The 14,711-nt window shown below is 44.0% G+C and overlaps 1 protein-coding gene across 1 annotated transcript in view; it reads left to right on the top strand.

Annotated features, from left to right (window-relative positions):
- Nucleotides 1-1,822: 1,822 nt before the first annotated feature.
- Nucleotides 1,823-14,711, top strand: part of akap14 (A-kinase anchoring protein 14) — a 19,357-nt gene continuing 6,468 nt past the window's right edge. The window contains exons 1-3 of the mRNA XM_072271321.1: nt 1,823-1,892; nt 3,037-3,151; nt 11,053-11,147. Coding sequence (XP_072127422.1) covers nt 3,043-3,151; nt 11,053-11,147 — 204 coding nt within the window. The 5' untranslated portion in view covers nt 1,823-1,892; nt 3,037-3,042. The remainder of the gene's footprint in view (nt 1,893-3,036; nt 3,152-11,052; nt 11,148-14,711) is intronic.

Raw genomic sequence — 14,711 nt, 5'->3', positions numbered from 1 at the left:
AGTCACACCTATATTGAAATGGATTGTTTGTGTCAACAACCAGCATAGCCCGAGGGTTTTCTGGAGGGCAGCCCACAAGTGTCGCCATGCTTCCAACACCAATGTACCATAGCCACACTTACTAACACTAACGTGTACGTACATCTTCGGAATGTGGAAGGGAACCTGAACACCTGAGGAAGCCGACGGGGGAATGGGGAGAAGGTCCAATCTGCTTACGGAAAGCAGCAGGAATTGAACCCCGATCGCTGTTTGCTGGTGCTGTAATAGTGTTACGCTGACTGCTACACCACTGTGCTGCCCTTTCGAAGTTCAACGTGCAAAGTAAATTTGTCATCAAAGTATGTACAGGTACATATCATTTTCTTGCAGGCATTCACAGTAGAACAAATAAATGCAGTAGAATCAATGGAAAACTACACACAAACAAAAGAAAAAAACTGGCAAACAATTAACCTAAAGAAGGCAAACTGTGCGAAAAACTAAAATAAATAGGTAAATAGATAGATAGATAAATAGATAGATAGATAGATAAATAAATAGGTAGATAAAGAGATAGATAGATAAATAGATATAGATAAATAAATAAATAGATAGATAAAGCGATAGATAGATAAATAAATAGATAGACAGATAGATAGATAGATAAATAGATAAATAAATAGATGGATAGATAAATAGATAGATAGATAAATAGATACATAAATAGATAGATAGATAGACAAATAGATAGATAAATAAATAGATAGATAGATAAATAGATAAATAAACAGATAGATAGATAAATAGATAGATAGATAGATAGATAAATAAATAGATAGATAAATAGATAGATAGATAAATAGATAGATAAATAAATAGATAGATAGATAGATAAATAAATAGATAGATAGATAGATAAATAGAGAACATGAGTTCTCACATCCTACAAACCATGTGGATGGTGGATACAGCTCAGTCCATCACAGGCAAAGCCCTCCCCAACATTGAGCACCTCTATAAATAGGGCTGTCGGAGGAAAGCAGCATCAATCATCGAGGGCTCCCACCATGCTCTCTTCTCGCTGTTGCCGCCAGGAAGAAGCAGATACCTTAGGCCCTATGCCAACAGGTTTAGGGACAGTTATTACCCCTCAAGTACCAGGCTCCTGAACCAGTGTAGATAACTTCACCCACCTCAAATCTGAATGGATTCCACATAAGGACTCCACAACTCATGTTCTCAGTATTATTTATTTACTTATTGATCTAGCTATTTATTCATCTATTCATTAATTTGTTTGTTTATTTATTTGGGTAGGTTTTTTTTGCAGTTTGCCTTCTTTTGCACATTGGTTGTTTGTCAGTACTTGTGTGTATTTCTTTCAATGATTCTATTGCAATTCTTTACTCTACTGTGAAGGCCTGCAAGAAAATAAATCGCAGGGTAGTATATGGTGACGTATACTTTGATAATAATTTCTTCCCTTCCCTTCCCACAGAAAATTTGCAGATGCTGGAAATCCGAGCAACACACACAAAATGCTGGGGTACGTCAGCAGGCGAGGCAGCATCTATGGAAAGGAGTATAGTCGACATTTTGGGCCGAGCTCTTTCTATATCCTGCAGAAAGCATTCGGCCCGAAAGGTCGACTGTACTCTTTTCCATAGATGCTGCCTGCCTCGCCTGGTGAGTTCCTCCAGCATGTGGAGTGTGTTGCCAGTGTCAATGGTTCTGATTCAATGTTGTTACACGTGGAAGACATCCTATTGGTGGAAATTGGCGTCGCCCTGGTTACTGTTGTTACTTTGCGTAACCAGGATACGCCGTTGAATGGAATTATCGGTGAACGGACCGTACCACTCAGTAACAGCAACATATGCGGACTGTCCGCGGAAGGTCTTCGTGAAGCGGTAATATAATGCATTCATCTAATGCTTTCAAGTTAGTGTTAGAATATTATTTAACTGAATTGAATATATATATATATATGCAAGGGGATTAAATTTCTAAGCTAAGATCTTTTAGCAGAACTTAGTTTATTAAACATCATCGAATTTGTTCTCACGGTGAGTCCAACGTTGGAGACATCCTATTGGTGGAAATTGGCGTCGCCCTGGTTACCGTTGTTACTTTGCGTAACCGGGATAGGTTGCTCACGTGGAATTATCGGGGAGCGGACCTTACCACTCAGTAATAGCGACTTCAGCAACATAGCGCTGTTGGACCACGGCCATAACTTTAAAAAAAAATTAAAACTTAATTTAAGAGGTGGATCTCTGGAGCATAAAACCAGCAAAATGAATTCACCCATAAACTCGTTTGGTTAAATGTAATCGTGCAAAAGATTTTACAGGCACCAAGACCTCGCCTGGCTGGCGGTGAGAGGGGCCCTCCCAGTCAGAGCCCTCCTGTACGCCTGGAACGTCGTCTCCGCACCCCACTGCCCACGGGAGGACTGCAGTGAGGAGGAGTCTGTGACCCACCTCTTTGCGCACTGTCAGTTTGCAGAGAGGGTGTGGAGGAGGATGGACGGGCTAGTGTCACGTTTCATCCCCAGCAGCTGCGTAACAGAGGACTCTCTGATCTACGGGCTGTTCCCGGGGACGCACACGGAGACCAACATCCGGTGCTGCTGGCAGATCATCAACTCGGTGAAAGACGCTCTTTGGTCGGCCCGAAACTTGATGATCTGCCAGCACATGGAGATGCCCGTGGGAGAATGCTGCCGACTGGCACACTCTCGGCTGCAGGAGTACGTGCTGAAGGACGCACTGAAACTCGGTGCAGCCACCGCAAGGGCCCGGTGGGGAAGGACCACAGTATAGGTTTCTCCACCCGCGGGAGTGGGAGGGATCGGTGGGCGGGGAGTATACCCCTCAACAATGAGATGCTAAGCTGAACTACTGGATGCCACGTGGGTGGCTATAAATACGGATATGTACTGAGTATAATGCAAACGTATGTAAAGGATGAAAAGTTATTGAATGGTTTATTGTATATATTTATTTTTGAATAAAGTATATTTTGAAATAATAAAAAAAAATTTTATCCCAGGGCACCATGGATGAGGAGTTTGTTAACGCAATGCTGCAGAAACGGGCAAAAGCTATCGTAATAGAGGTACTGGAAAAAGCCAAAAGTTATCTTGAACAACAGATGATAAAAGAGGGTAAGGAAAAAAAACACGTTCAAGATCAGAGTCAGGTTTAACGTCACTTGCCTACAGTACTGTGCAAAAGTCGTAGGCACATATAGGACGCCTAAGATTTGTGCACAGTACTGTAGTGATTTTATGTATTGCACTGAACTGCAGCTTCAACAAAAACAAATTTCCTGACGTATGTGAGTGATGATAAACCTGATTCTGATATGGGTCTCTATTGTGGACTGAGAGTGGGAAGGGGACAGGGAGAGGGGAATCGTGGTTGGGAAAAGGGGGAGGGAGCGGGAAGCACCAGGGAGACATTCCGTCATGATCAATAAACCAATTGTGTGGAATCCAACGACCTTGCCTGGTGTCTCAGGGCTGCTTGGGTCTGTACCCCACGCTACCGCCATTCCTGACACTCCTCTGCCACCTGTGCCACACCCCTCCCGTGGCGCTCCAACCTCGCCATTCCCAACACACTTTGCTCCCGCCAGATTAACAAACTCGCTCTCCACGCCACATTGACAAATACAGTACTGTGCAAACATTCTAGCTATGTATATGTGCCTAAGACTTTTGCACAGTCCTGTATGCCATGGAAATTTCTTGTTTTTCAGCAGCAGCACAGTATAATACACAATAAAAACATGAATTATAGGGAGAAATATATAGTGCAAAAGGAGACCAAAAAAAAAATCAGAGGAAAAAGTAGTGAGGTAGTGTACATGGGTTCAATGTCCATTCCGAAATCTGATTGCAGAGGAGAAGAAGCTGTTCCTGAAGTGTTCAGTGTGTGTCTTCAGGCTCCTGTACCTCCTCCTTGATGGCAGCAACAAGAAGGGGACATGTTCTGGGTGGTGGGGGTTCTTAATGATGGATGCTGCCTTTTTGAGGTGTCGCCTTTTGAAGAGATCCTCGATGCTGGTATATTAGTGCCCATGTTGATGTCCAAGGATACACTCTGTAGAATGCGGGGGGGATCTCACGGAAACCTACCAGGTATTGAAAGGACTAAATAGGGTGAATGTGGAGAGGATGTTTTCCATGGTGGGAGTATCCAGAACTAGAGGGCACAGCCTCATTATTGAGGGGCAACCCTTTAGAACAGAGGTAAGGAGGAATTTTTGTAGCCAGAGAGTAGTGAATCTGTGGAATGCTCTGCCACAGACTGCAGTGGAGGCCAAGTCCATGGGTATATTTAAGGTGGAAGTTGATTGTTCCTGGTCAGTCAGGGCATCAAAGGATATGTGGAGAAGACAGGTGTATGGGGTTGAGTGGGATCTGGGATCAGCTGTGATGGAATTCTGGAGCAGACTCGATGGGCTGAATGGCCTAATTCTGCTCCAGTATCTTTATGGTCTAAGGTAGAAGGGGTGATGTTGCTCTGTTGGTAAAAAATAAAATCAAATCATTAGAAAGAGTTGACATAAGGTGGAAGGTGTTGAATCCTTATGAATAGAACTAAGGAATTGCAAGGGTAAAAAGACCCTATGGAGTTGTATACAGACTCCCAAACAGAAGTAAGAATGTGGCCTGCAAATTGCAACGGGAAATAAAAAATGCATGTCAAAAGGGCAATGTTACAATAGTCATTGGGGAATTCAATATGTGGGTAGATTGGGAAACAGACTGGTGCTGGATTACCGCAGGGAGAATTTCCAGAGTGACCATGAGATGGCTTTTTGGAGTAGTTTGTGGTTGAGCTCACCGGGGGATCAGCTATTCTGGATTGGGTGTTTTGCAATGAACCAGAATAGATTAGAGACCTTAAGCTAAAAGAACCTTCAGGAGAAAGTGATCATAATATGATCGAATTCACTCTGAATTTTGAGAAGGAGTAGCTAAAGTCAGATGTATCAGTATTACAATGGAGTAAAGGAATTCTAGAGGCATGAGAGAGGAGCTGACCAGAACCGATTGGAAAAGAACACTGGCAGGGATGACGGCAGAGCAGCAAAGGCTGGAATTTCTGGAAGCAATTCGAAAGGCACAGGATATATACATCTCAAAGAGGAAGAAGTGTCCTAAAGGAAAGATGAGACAACCATGGCTGACAAGAAAAGTCAAAGCCAACATAAAAGCCAAAAGGAGGACATACAATAGAACAGAGATTCAGGGGAAGTTAGAGGATTGGGAAGCTTTTACAAACCAACAGAAGGTAACCAAAATAGTCATTAAGAAGGTAAAGTAAGCTAGCCAATAATATTAAAGGGGATACCAAAAATTTCTTCCAAGTGTAAAAGAGAGGCGAGAGTGGATATTGGACTGCTGGAAATTGATGGTGGAGAGGTAGTAATGGAGGACAATAAAATGGTGGGTGAACTGAATAAGTATTTTGCATCAATCTTCACTGTGGAAGATATTAACAGTATGGTGGAAGTTCCAGGTGTCAGGGGGCATGAAGTCTGTGAAGTTACCATAACTAGAGAGAAGGTTCTAGGGAAACTTGAAAGGTCTGAAGGTAGATAGATCAGATGGTGTACATCCCAGGGTTCTGAAAGAGGTGGCTGAAGAGATAATGGAGGCATTAGTAATGATCTTTCAAGAATCACTAGATTCTGGAATGGTTCTGGAAGACTGGAAAATTGCAAACACAAAATAATCTGCAGATGCTGGGGTCAAAGCAACACTCACAACACGCTGGAGGAACTCAGCAGGTCAGGCAGCATCAGTGGAAAAGATCGGTCGATGTTTCGGGCCGGAACCCTTCGTCAGGACAAAGGGTTCCAGCCTGAAACGTCAACCGATCTTTTCCACTGATGCTGCCCGATCTGCTGGAAAATTGCAAATGTCACTCCATTCTTCAGTAAGGGAAACGATAGGTCAGTTAGTCTGACCTCAGTGGTTGGGAAGACATTGGAGTCGTTTATTAAGGATGAGGTATCAGGGTACTTGGAGGCACAGGATAAAATAGGCTATAGTCAGCATGGTTTCCTCAAGGGAACATCTTGCCTGACAAATCTATTGGAACTCTTTGAAGAAATAACAAGCAGGATAGATAAGGAAAAATTGGTTGATGTTGTGTGCTTGGATTTTCAGAAGGCTTTTGACAAAGTGCCACACATGAGCTATGAACCCATGGTATTACAGAAAAGATTCTAGCATGGATAAAGCAGTGGCTGATTTGCAGGATGCGAAGAGTGGGAATAAAGGGAGCCTTTTTTGGCTGGCTATCGGTGCCTAGTGGTGTTCCACAGGGATCTGTGTTGGGACCGATTCATTTTAGGTTATTGGTCAGTGATTTGGATGATAGAATATATGGCTTTGTTGCAAAGTTTATAGACGATGTGAAGGTAAGTGGAGGGGCAGATAGTTTTGAAGAAGTAGAGAGACTACAGAAGGACTTAGAGAGTTTAGGAGAATGGGCAAAGAAGTGGCAGATGGAATACGGTGTTGGGAAGTGTATGGTCATGCACTCTGGTAGAAGAAATGAAAACGTTGACTGTTTTCTAAATGGAGTGAAGATACAAAAATCTGAGGTGCAAAGGGACTTGGGGGTCCTTGTGCAGGATTCCCTAAAGGTTAATTTGCAGGTTGAGTCTGTGGTGAGGAAGGCAAATGCAATGTTAGCACTCATTTCAAGAGGACTAGAATATAAAAGTAAGGATGTGATGTTGAGACTTTAGAAAGCACTGGTGAGGCCTCACTTGGAATATTGTGAGCAATTTTAGGCCCCTTATCTTAGGAAGAATGTGCTGAAACTGGAGAGGGTTTGAAGGTTTATGAAAATGATTCCAGGATTGAAAGGCTTGTCATATGAAGAGCGGTTGATGGCTCTGGGCCTGTATTCATTAAACTTCAGAAGAATGAGGGGTGACTTCATTGAAACATATCAAATGGTGAAAGGCCTTGATAGAGTGGATGTGTTTCCTATGGTGGGAGAGTCTAAGACCAGAGGACACAGCCTCAGAATAGACGGATATCCTTTTAGAGTAGGGTAAAGGAAAACCCAAAGGCATTCTTCAATTATGTGAAGAAAAAAAAGGATGACAGGAGTGAAGGTAGGACCGATTAGAGATAAAGGTGGGAAGATGTGCCTGGAGGCTGTGGAAGTGAGCGAGGTCCTCAATGAATACTTCCCTTTGTTATTCACCAATGAGAGGGAACTTGATGATGGTGAGGACAATATGAGTGAGGTTGATGTTCTGGAGCATGCTGATATTAAGGGAGAGGAGGTGTTGGAGTTGTTAAAATACATTAGGACAGCTAAGTCCCCGGGGCCTGACGGAATATTCCCCAGGCTGCTCCGCGAGGCAAGAGAAGAGATTGCTGAGCCTCTGGCTAGGATCTTTATCTCCTCGTTGTCCACGGAAATGGTACCGGAGGATTGGAGGGAGGCGAATGTTGTTCCCTTGTTCAAAAAGGGTAGTAGGGATAGTCCGGGTAATTATAGACCAGTGAGCCTTATGTGTGTGGTGGGAAAGCTGTTGGAAAAGATTCTTAGAGATAGGATCTATAGGCATTTAGAGGATCATGGTCTGATCAGGGACAGTCAGCATGGCTTTGTGAAGGGCAGATTGTGTCTAACAAGCCTGATAGAGTTCTTTGAGGAGGTGACCAGGCATATAGATGAGGGTAGTGCAGTGGATGTGATCTATATGGATTTTAGTAAGGCATTTGACAAGGTTCCACACGGTAGGCTTATTCAGAAAGTTAGAAAGCATGGGATCCAGGGAAGTTTGGCCAGGTGGATTCAGAATTAGCTTGCCTGCAGAAGGCAGAGGGTGGTGGTGGAGGGAGTACATTCAGATTGGAGGATTGTGACTAGTGGTGTCCCACAAGGATCTGTTCTGGGACCTCTACTTTTCGTGATTTTTATTAACGACCTGGATGTGGGGGTAGAAGGGTGGGTTGGCAAGTTTGCAGATGACACAAAGGTTGGTGGTGTAGATAGTGTAGAGGATTGTCAAAGATTGCAGAGAGACATTGATAGGATGCAGAAGTGGGCTGAGAAGTAGCAGTTGGAGTTCAACCCGGAGAAGTGTGAGGTGGTACACTTTGGAAGGACAAACTCCAAGGCAGAGTACAAAGTAAATGGCAGGATACTTGGTAGTGTGGAGGAGCAGAGGGATCTTGGGGTACATGTCCACAGATCCCTGAAAGTTGCCTCACAGGTGGATAGGGTAGTTAAGAAAGCTTATGGGGTGTTAGCTTTCATAAGTTGAGGGATAGAGTTTAAGAGTTGCTAAGTAATGATGCAGTTCTATAAAACTCTGGTTAGGCCACACTTGGAGTACTGTGTCCAGTTCTGGTCACCTCACTATAGGAAGGATGTGGAAGCATTGGAAAGGGTACAGAGGAGATTTATCAGGATGCTGCCTGGTTTAGAAAGTATGCATTATGATCAGAGATAAAGGGAGCTAGGGCTTTACTCTTTGGAGAGAAGGAGGATGAGAGGAGACATGATAGAGGTGTACAAGATAAGTAGAGGAATAGATAGAGTGGATAGCCAGCGCTTCTTCCCCAGGGCACCACTGCTCAATACAAGAGGACATGGCTTTAAGGTAAGGGATGGGAAGTTCAAGGGGGATATTAGAGGAAGTTTTTTTACTCAGAGAGTGGTTGATGCGTGGAATGCACTGCCTGAGTCAGTGGTGGAGGCAGATACACTAGTGAAGTTTAAGAGGCTACTAGACAGGTATATGGAGGAATCTAAGGTGGGGGCTTATATGGGAGGCAGGGTTTGAGGGTCGGCACAACATTGTGGGCCGAAGGGCCTGTACTGTGCTGTACTATTGTATGTTCTATGTATGTTAGAGTGGAGATGAGGAGGAATTTCTTCAGCCAGAGGGTGGTGGATCTGTGGAATTCTTTGCCACAGGCAGCTGTGGGCCAAGCCTTTATGTATATTTAAGGCAGAGGTTGATAGATTCTTGATTGGTCAGGGCATGAAGAAATACAGAGAGAAGGCTGGAGATTGGTGTTGAGAGAAAAATTGGATCAGCCTTGATGAAATGGCAGAGCAAACTTGGTGGGCCAAATGGCCAATTCTTCTCCTATGTTTTTTGGTCTTATAATGGAGATGGACACGAGCCTTATATAATTTAGTGATGTTATTTACATAGCTTTTATTATACTCTCGAAATACCTGAAGTGGCACGTGCACAATTGTTTAGTTTTAAAAATAATTGCCTCAATTAAGTTTTAAGGAATAATATGAAGGTTTGATTATCAGAGTGTACTTGAATGTTGAATTGCAGGTTGAGTCAGTGGTGAGGAAGGCAAATGTAATGTTAGCATTCATTTCCAGAGGACTGGAATATAAAGCAAGGATGTAATACTGAGCTTTTATAGGTCATTGGTCAGACCACATTTGGAGTATGGTGAGCAGTTTTGGTGGTTGACATATGAGGAGCTTTTTATGACTCTGGACCAGTACTCATTGGAGTTTAGAAGAATGAGGGGGGATCTCATTGAAACCTGTTGAAAATAGAAAGGCCTACGTAGAGTGGACGTGGAGAGGATGTTTCCTATAATGGGTGAGTCTAGGGCCAGAGGGCACAGCCTCAGAACACAAAGACGCCCCTTTAGAATATAAATGAGGAGGAATTTCTTTAGCCAGAGGGTGATGAATCTGTGGAATTCATTGCCAAGGATGGTTGTGGAGGCCAAGTCATTGGGTATTAAAGCAGAGTTTGGTAGGTTTTTGAATAGTCAGGATGTCAAAAATTATGGGAAGAAGGCAGGAGAATAGGGTTGAGAGGGATAATAAATCAGCCATGATGGAACAGTGGAGCAGGCCTGATGGGCCAGATAGCCTAACTTTGTTCCTACATCTTATGGTCTTATTATTCAAAGTCTTGTGTCTTGCGTTTCAGCGAACTTTACCATGTCCTTGGACAAGGATACAAGCAGCTGGCATGGGCAAGTATTTAATTGGGGTGAGGGCAAATTCTGATGCTGTGCAGCAAAAACCTGGGAGCAGATGAACAATGGAAATGTAGAGGCTGTTTGGGGAGCTCCTGCATGAGGTTCTGGAGAGGTTTGTCTGGTTGAGGCAGGGAGAGGACGGTGTCTTTGCAAAGCTTTTGGGAAGATTCCAATCGGCAGGACATGGGTTTACAAAATGGAGACGTGTAGATTTTTAAAAACAAAATAAACTTTATTCATAATAAAAGAATATTTACTAGAATAAACTGTTGAATGCCCTTTCATACAGTTCTGTTGCATTCGTACACATCACCAGCACCATTGCCATTCGTGTGGTTCTCCGGGATGGCATGTTAGCTACCACTATAATTGAGGGTTTTCCTCCTCCAACCCAGCCCCTCCTCTCCAGTAGAAGAACCCTGTACTGTTGTCCTTCCCCACTGAGTCCTTGCAGTAGCCGCACCAAGCTTCATTCGTTCCCTCAGCGTGTGCTGCTGCAGCTTGGAACGTGCCAGTGGGTAGTGTTCCTCCACTGCATCTTAATGTCCTTGCAGACCAACAACTTTTTTTTTGATGGGGTGGGGGGAATGCGCTATGCAGGTGCTACACCTTGGCCAAGGGTGGGCTGCAGGCAAGCGGAGGAAAGGAGCGCCTTACACCTCACCTGATAGAGATGCGTCTGCACCCCATCACCCATTTTGTTGTCTAGTATATTTAAAATACAGCAGGTACGTTCATACTCTGAACACCATTGTAATAATCCAGCATGTACTGTATGCGTCTCAACACGGTTTCCAGAACCATGCTGGTGCAGACAGTTTGGCATAAACAGGCTCCAACTGTGTCAATTAGACAATATTCTTCTCTTTTGTAAGGAAAAAGCACTTGTCAAATTCGCAATATCCAATAGGTCATATGCATGGATCAATTTGATAAAAGTGTGCATTCAAATGTAAGCACTCTTATGTTCCTAAATTAGCATTCTGTGTCACTCATGTCATCAGACAGTTCTTTTTTCAGACCATTTATACAATCTTCCTCTCTTTTGTAAGGAAAAAGCCCTTATCAAATCGGTAACGTCCAATGGGTCACGTGCAAGGACTTCACTGTTGCCATTGGGGCAAAGCAAATCGAAGAATATATCTCTGTAAGTTTATTGTGTGCTGATAATGGACTTCCGCTCTCTTTTGTGTTTCATTTTCCTTTGGCTTCTACCTTCCCATCTTTTTTTTATCAGCCACTCCTTGTCGGTGACATCCTTTGGCAGAGTATCGCTTATATAGACCTCAAGCTTGGTCATTCCGTGGTCAGTCTCGGAAAGATCAGAATCAGGTTTAATATCACTGGTTTATGTTGTTAAATACAATGCAAAACATAATATTGGAAAAATGTGAATTGCATTATATACAGTATGTACATTAAATAAGTAGAGCAAAAATAGAAATAAAACAAGTAGTGAGGTAGTGCCCATGAGTTCAACGTCTATTCAGAAATCAGATGGCAGAGGGGAAGAATCGCTGAGTGTGTATCTTCAGGCTCCTGTGCCTCCTCCCCAATGGTAGAATGAGAAGAGGGCATGTCCTGGGTGTTGGAGGTCCTTAATGATGGACGCTGCCTTTTTGAGATGTTGCTCCCTGAAGATGCCCTGGATACTACGGAGGCTCGTGCCCATGATGGATTGACTAAGTTTACAACTCTCTGCAGCTTATTTCGATGCTGTACAGTAGCCCCCTCTCTGCTTCATGCCAGATGGTGATGCAGCCAGTTAGCATGCTCTCCACAGTACATCTGAAGAAATTTGCAAGTGTTTTTAGTGACGTACCAGATCTCCTAATGAAATATAGCCACGGCCTTCCTTGTAGCTGCACCGATATGCTGGGTCCTGGATAGATCCTCAGAGATACTGACACCCCAGGGTCTTGAAATTCCTCAGTCCTTCCACTGCTGGTCCCTCTGTGAGGATTGGTGTGTGTTCTTTCATCTTACCCCTTCTAAAGTCCACATTTTTTCTTTGGTCTTACTGACGTTGAGTACAAGGTTGTTGCTGCGACACCACTCAACTAACTGATTTATCTCGCTCCTGTACGCCCTCTCGTCACCATCTGAAATTCTGCCAGCAGTAGCTATGCAGTAACAAACTGAGATAGCTTAATCTGTTCTCTCCCACACACACACACAAATTGCTGGAGGAATTCAAGTCAGGTAGTGAATAAATATTCCGGACGTGACCTAGGACTTGTTCCGAAACAACAGGAATTCTGCAGATGCTGGAAATTCAAGCAACACACATCAAAGTTGCTGGTGAACGCAGCAGGCCAGGCAGCATCTCTAGGAAGAGGTACAGTCGACGTTTCAGGCCGAGACCCTTCGTCAGGACTAACTGAAGGAAGAGTGAGTAAGGGATTTCGACGTTTCAGGCCAAGACCCTTCGTCAGGACTAACTGAAGGGTCTCGGCCTGAAACGTCGACTCCACCTCTTCCTAGAGATGCTGCCTGGCCTGCTGCGTTCACCAGCAACTCTTATGTGTGTTACTTGTTCCGAAACGTTGACTGTCTAGTTCCCTCCATGGATGCTGCCTGACTTACAGGGTTCATCTAGCATTTTGTGTGTGTTGCTCAAGGTTTACAGCATCTGCAAAACCTCTTGTGTTTCCAATCATCTCCCCTGCTGATCAGGACGGCTAATGGTAGAGAACTGTGGAATTGAGTGTTAGTGCTATCGAACCTCACCAGTCCTAATTAATCGAATAAGTCTCAAGCAACACACACAAAATGCTGGTGAACGCAGCAGGCCAGGCAGCATCTATAGGAAGAAGTACAGTCAACATTTCAGGCCGGGACCCTTCGTCAGGGCTGACTATCTCGTCTTTCAGTTAGTCCTGATGAAGGGTCTCAGCCTGAAACGTCGACTGCTTACTCTTTTCCCTAGATGCTGCCTGGCCTGCTGCGTTCCACCAGCGTTTTATGTGTGTTGCTTAAATTTCTAGCATCTGCAGATTTTCTCGTGTTTGCGAATAAGACTCAGTCACTCCATACTGTACTGGTTTCTTCCTGTCACCTGTACTGAAAAGACAGTGAATAGCTTTTGTTTTGTGTGCCATTCAGACAGTTTCTGCAGAGAGGCGTTAAAAAGAAAACAGAATGCAGAACCTTTGAGGATGTTGCCAGGACTTGGGGACCTGAGTTATAGTGAAAGGTTAAATAGGTTTGGAGTTTATTCCCTAAAGCGTAGGAGAATGAGGGGAGATTTGATAAATGTATACACAAACTTATGAGGGATATTCATAGGGTAAATGCAAGCAGGCTTTTTTTTCACTGAGATTAGGTGAGACTAGAACTAGAGGTTAGACAATAGGTTAAGAGTGAAAGAAATGTTTAAGGGGAAACTGAGGGGGTACGTTTTCACTCAGAAGGCGGACAGAGTGTGGAATGAGCTGTCAGCTGAAGTGGACGTGAGTTTGATTTCAGTGTTTCAATATACATGTGACAAATAATGCTAATCTCTCCTAATCAATAAGAATTTTGCCGATGACACTACATTGATTGGCCTAATCTCAAACAATAACGAAGAAGTCATCTCTCTGACACAGTGGTATCAACAAAACAACCTCTCCTTCAATGTCGCAAAAACAAAGGAGCTGGTTGTGGATTACAGGAGGAATGGAGACGGGCTAACCCCTACTGACATCAATGAATGTGGGGTTGAGAGGGTAAACAGCTTTAAGTTCCTCGGCATCCACATCACTGAGGACCTCATGTGGTCTGTACATACCAGCTGTGTGGTGAAAAAGACACAACAGTGCCTCTTTCACCTCAGACAGTTGAGGAAGTTTGGTATGGGCCCCCAAATACTAAGAACTTTCTACAGGGGCACAATTGAGAGCATCCTGACTGGCTGCATCACTGCCTGGTGTGGGAACTGTACCTCCCTCAATCGCAGGACTCTGCAGAGAGTGGTGCGGACAGCCCAGCGCATCTGTAGTTGTGAACTTCCCATGATTCAGGACGTTTACAAAGACAGGTGCATAAAAAGGACCCATAGAATCATCGGGGACCTGAGTCACCCCAACCACAATCTATTCCAGCTGCTACCATCCGGGAAAGGGCACCGAAACATAAAAGCCAGAACCAACAGGCTCCGGGACAGCTTCTTCCACCAGGCCATCAGACTGATGAACTCACACTGATTTGAGTGTATTTCTATGTTACATTGACTGTTCTATTTATTATAAATTATTATAAATTACAATGATTGCACTTTGCACATTTAGACGGAGACGCAAAGATTTTTACTCATGTAAGGATGTGAAGGATGTAAGAAATACAGTTAATTCAATTCAGTTCGAATGAAAGCTTGAGTAGGCACCGCATGTGGTCAGAGGCTGGGTGTTCCTTACCAATTTTATCAGAGCATGGTGGAATGCCTTCTGTCTGCATGCGTATCGGCTTGGTACGGCAGCTGCTCTGCACATGACCACAGGAAGCTGCAGACGGTCGTGGACAGTTCAGCTCAGCCCTGGGACCAGCCTCCTCTCTATGGCCTCTGTCTATACTTCTCGCTCTCCCAATAAAGCAGCCAGCATAATTCTAAGACCCCATCTGCCCTGGACATTCTGTCTTCTCCCCTCCCCATCAGGCAGGAGATACAAAGGCCTGAAAGCACACACACAAGGGCAGCTTCTACCCCCTGTTATATAACTATTGAATGTCT

The sequence above is a fragment of the Mobula birostris genome, chromosome 10 (assembly GCF_030028105.1).
Source record: "Mobula birostris isolate sMobBir1 chromosome 10, sMobBir1.hap1, whole genome shotgun sequence".
Classification (NCBI taxonomy): Eukaryota; Metazoa; Chordata; class Chondrichthyes; order Myliobatiformes; family Myliobatidae; genus Mobula; species Mobula birostris.
The sequence above is the reverse complement of the archived record's forward strand: the minus strand, read 5'-3'. Positions and strand labels throughout refer to the sequence as shown.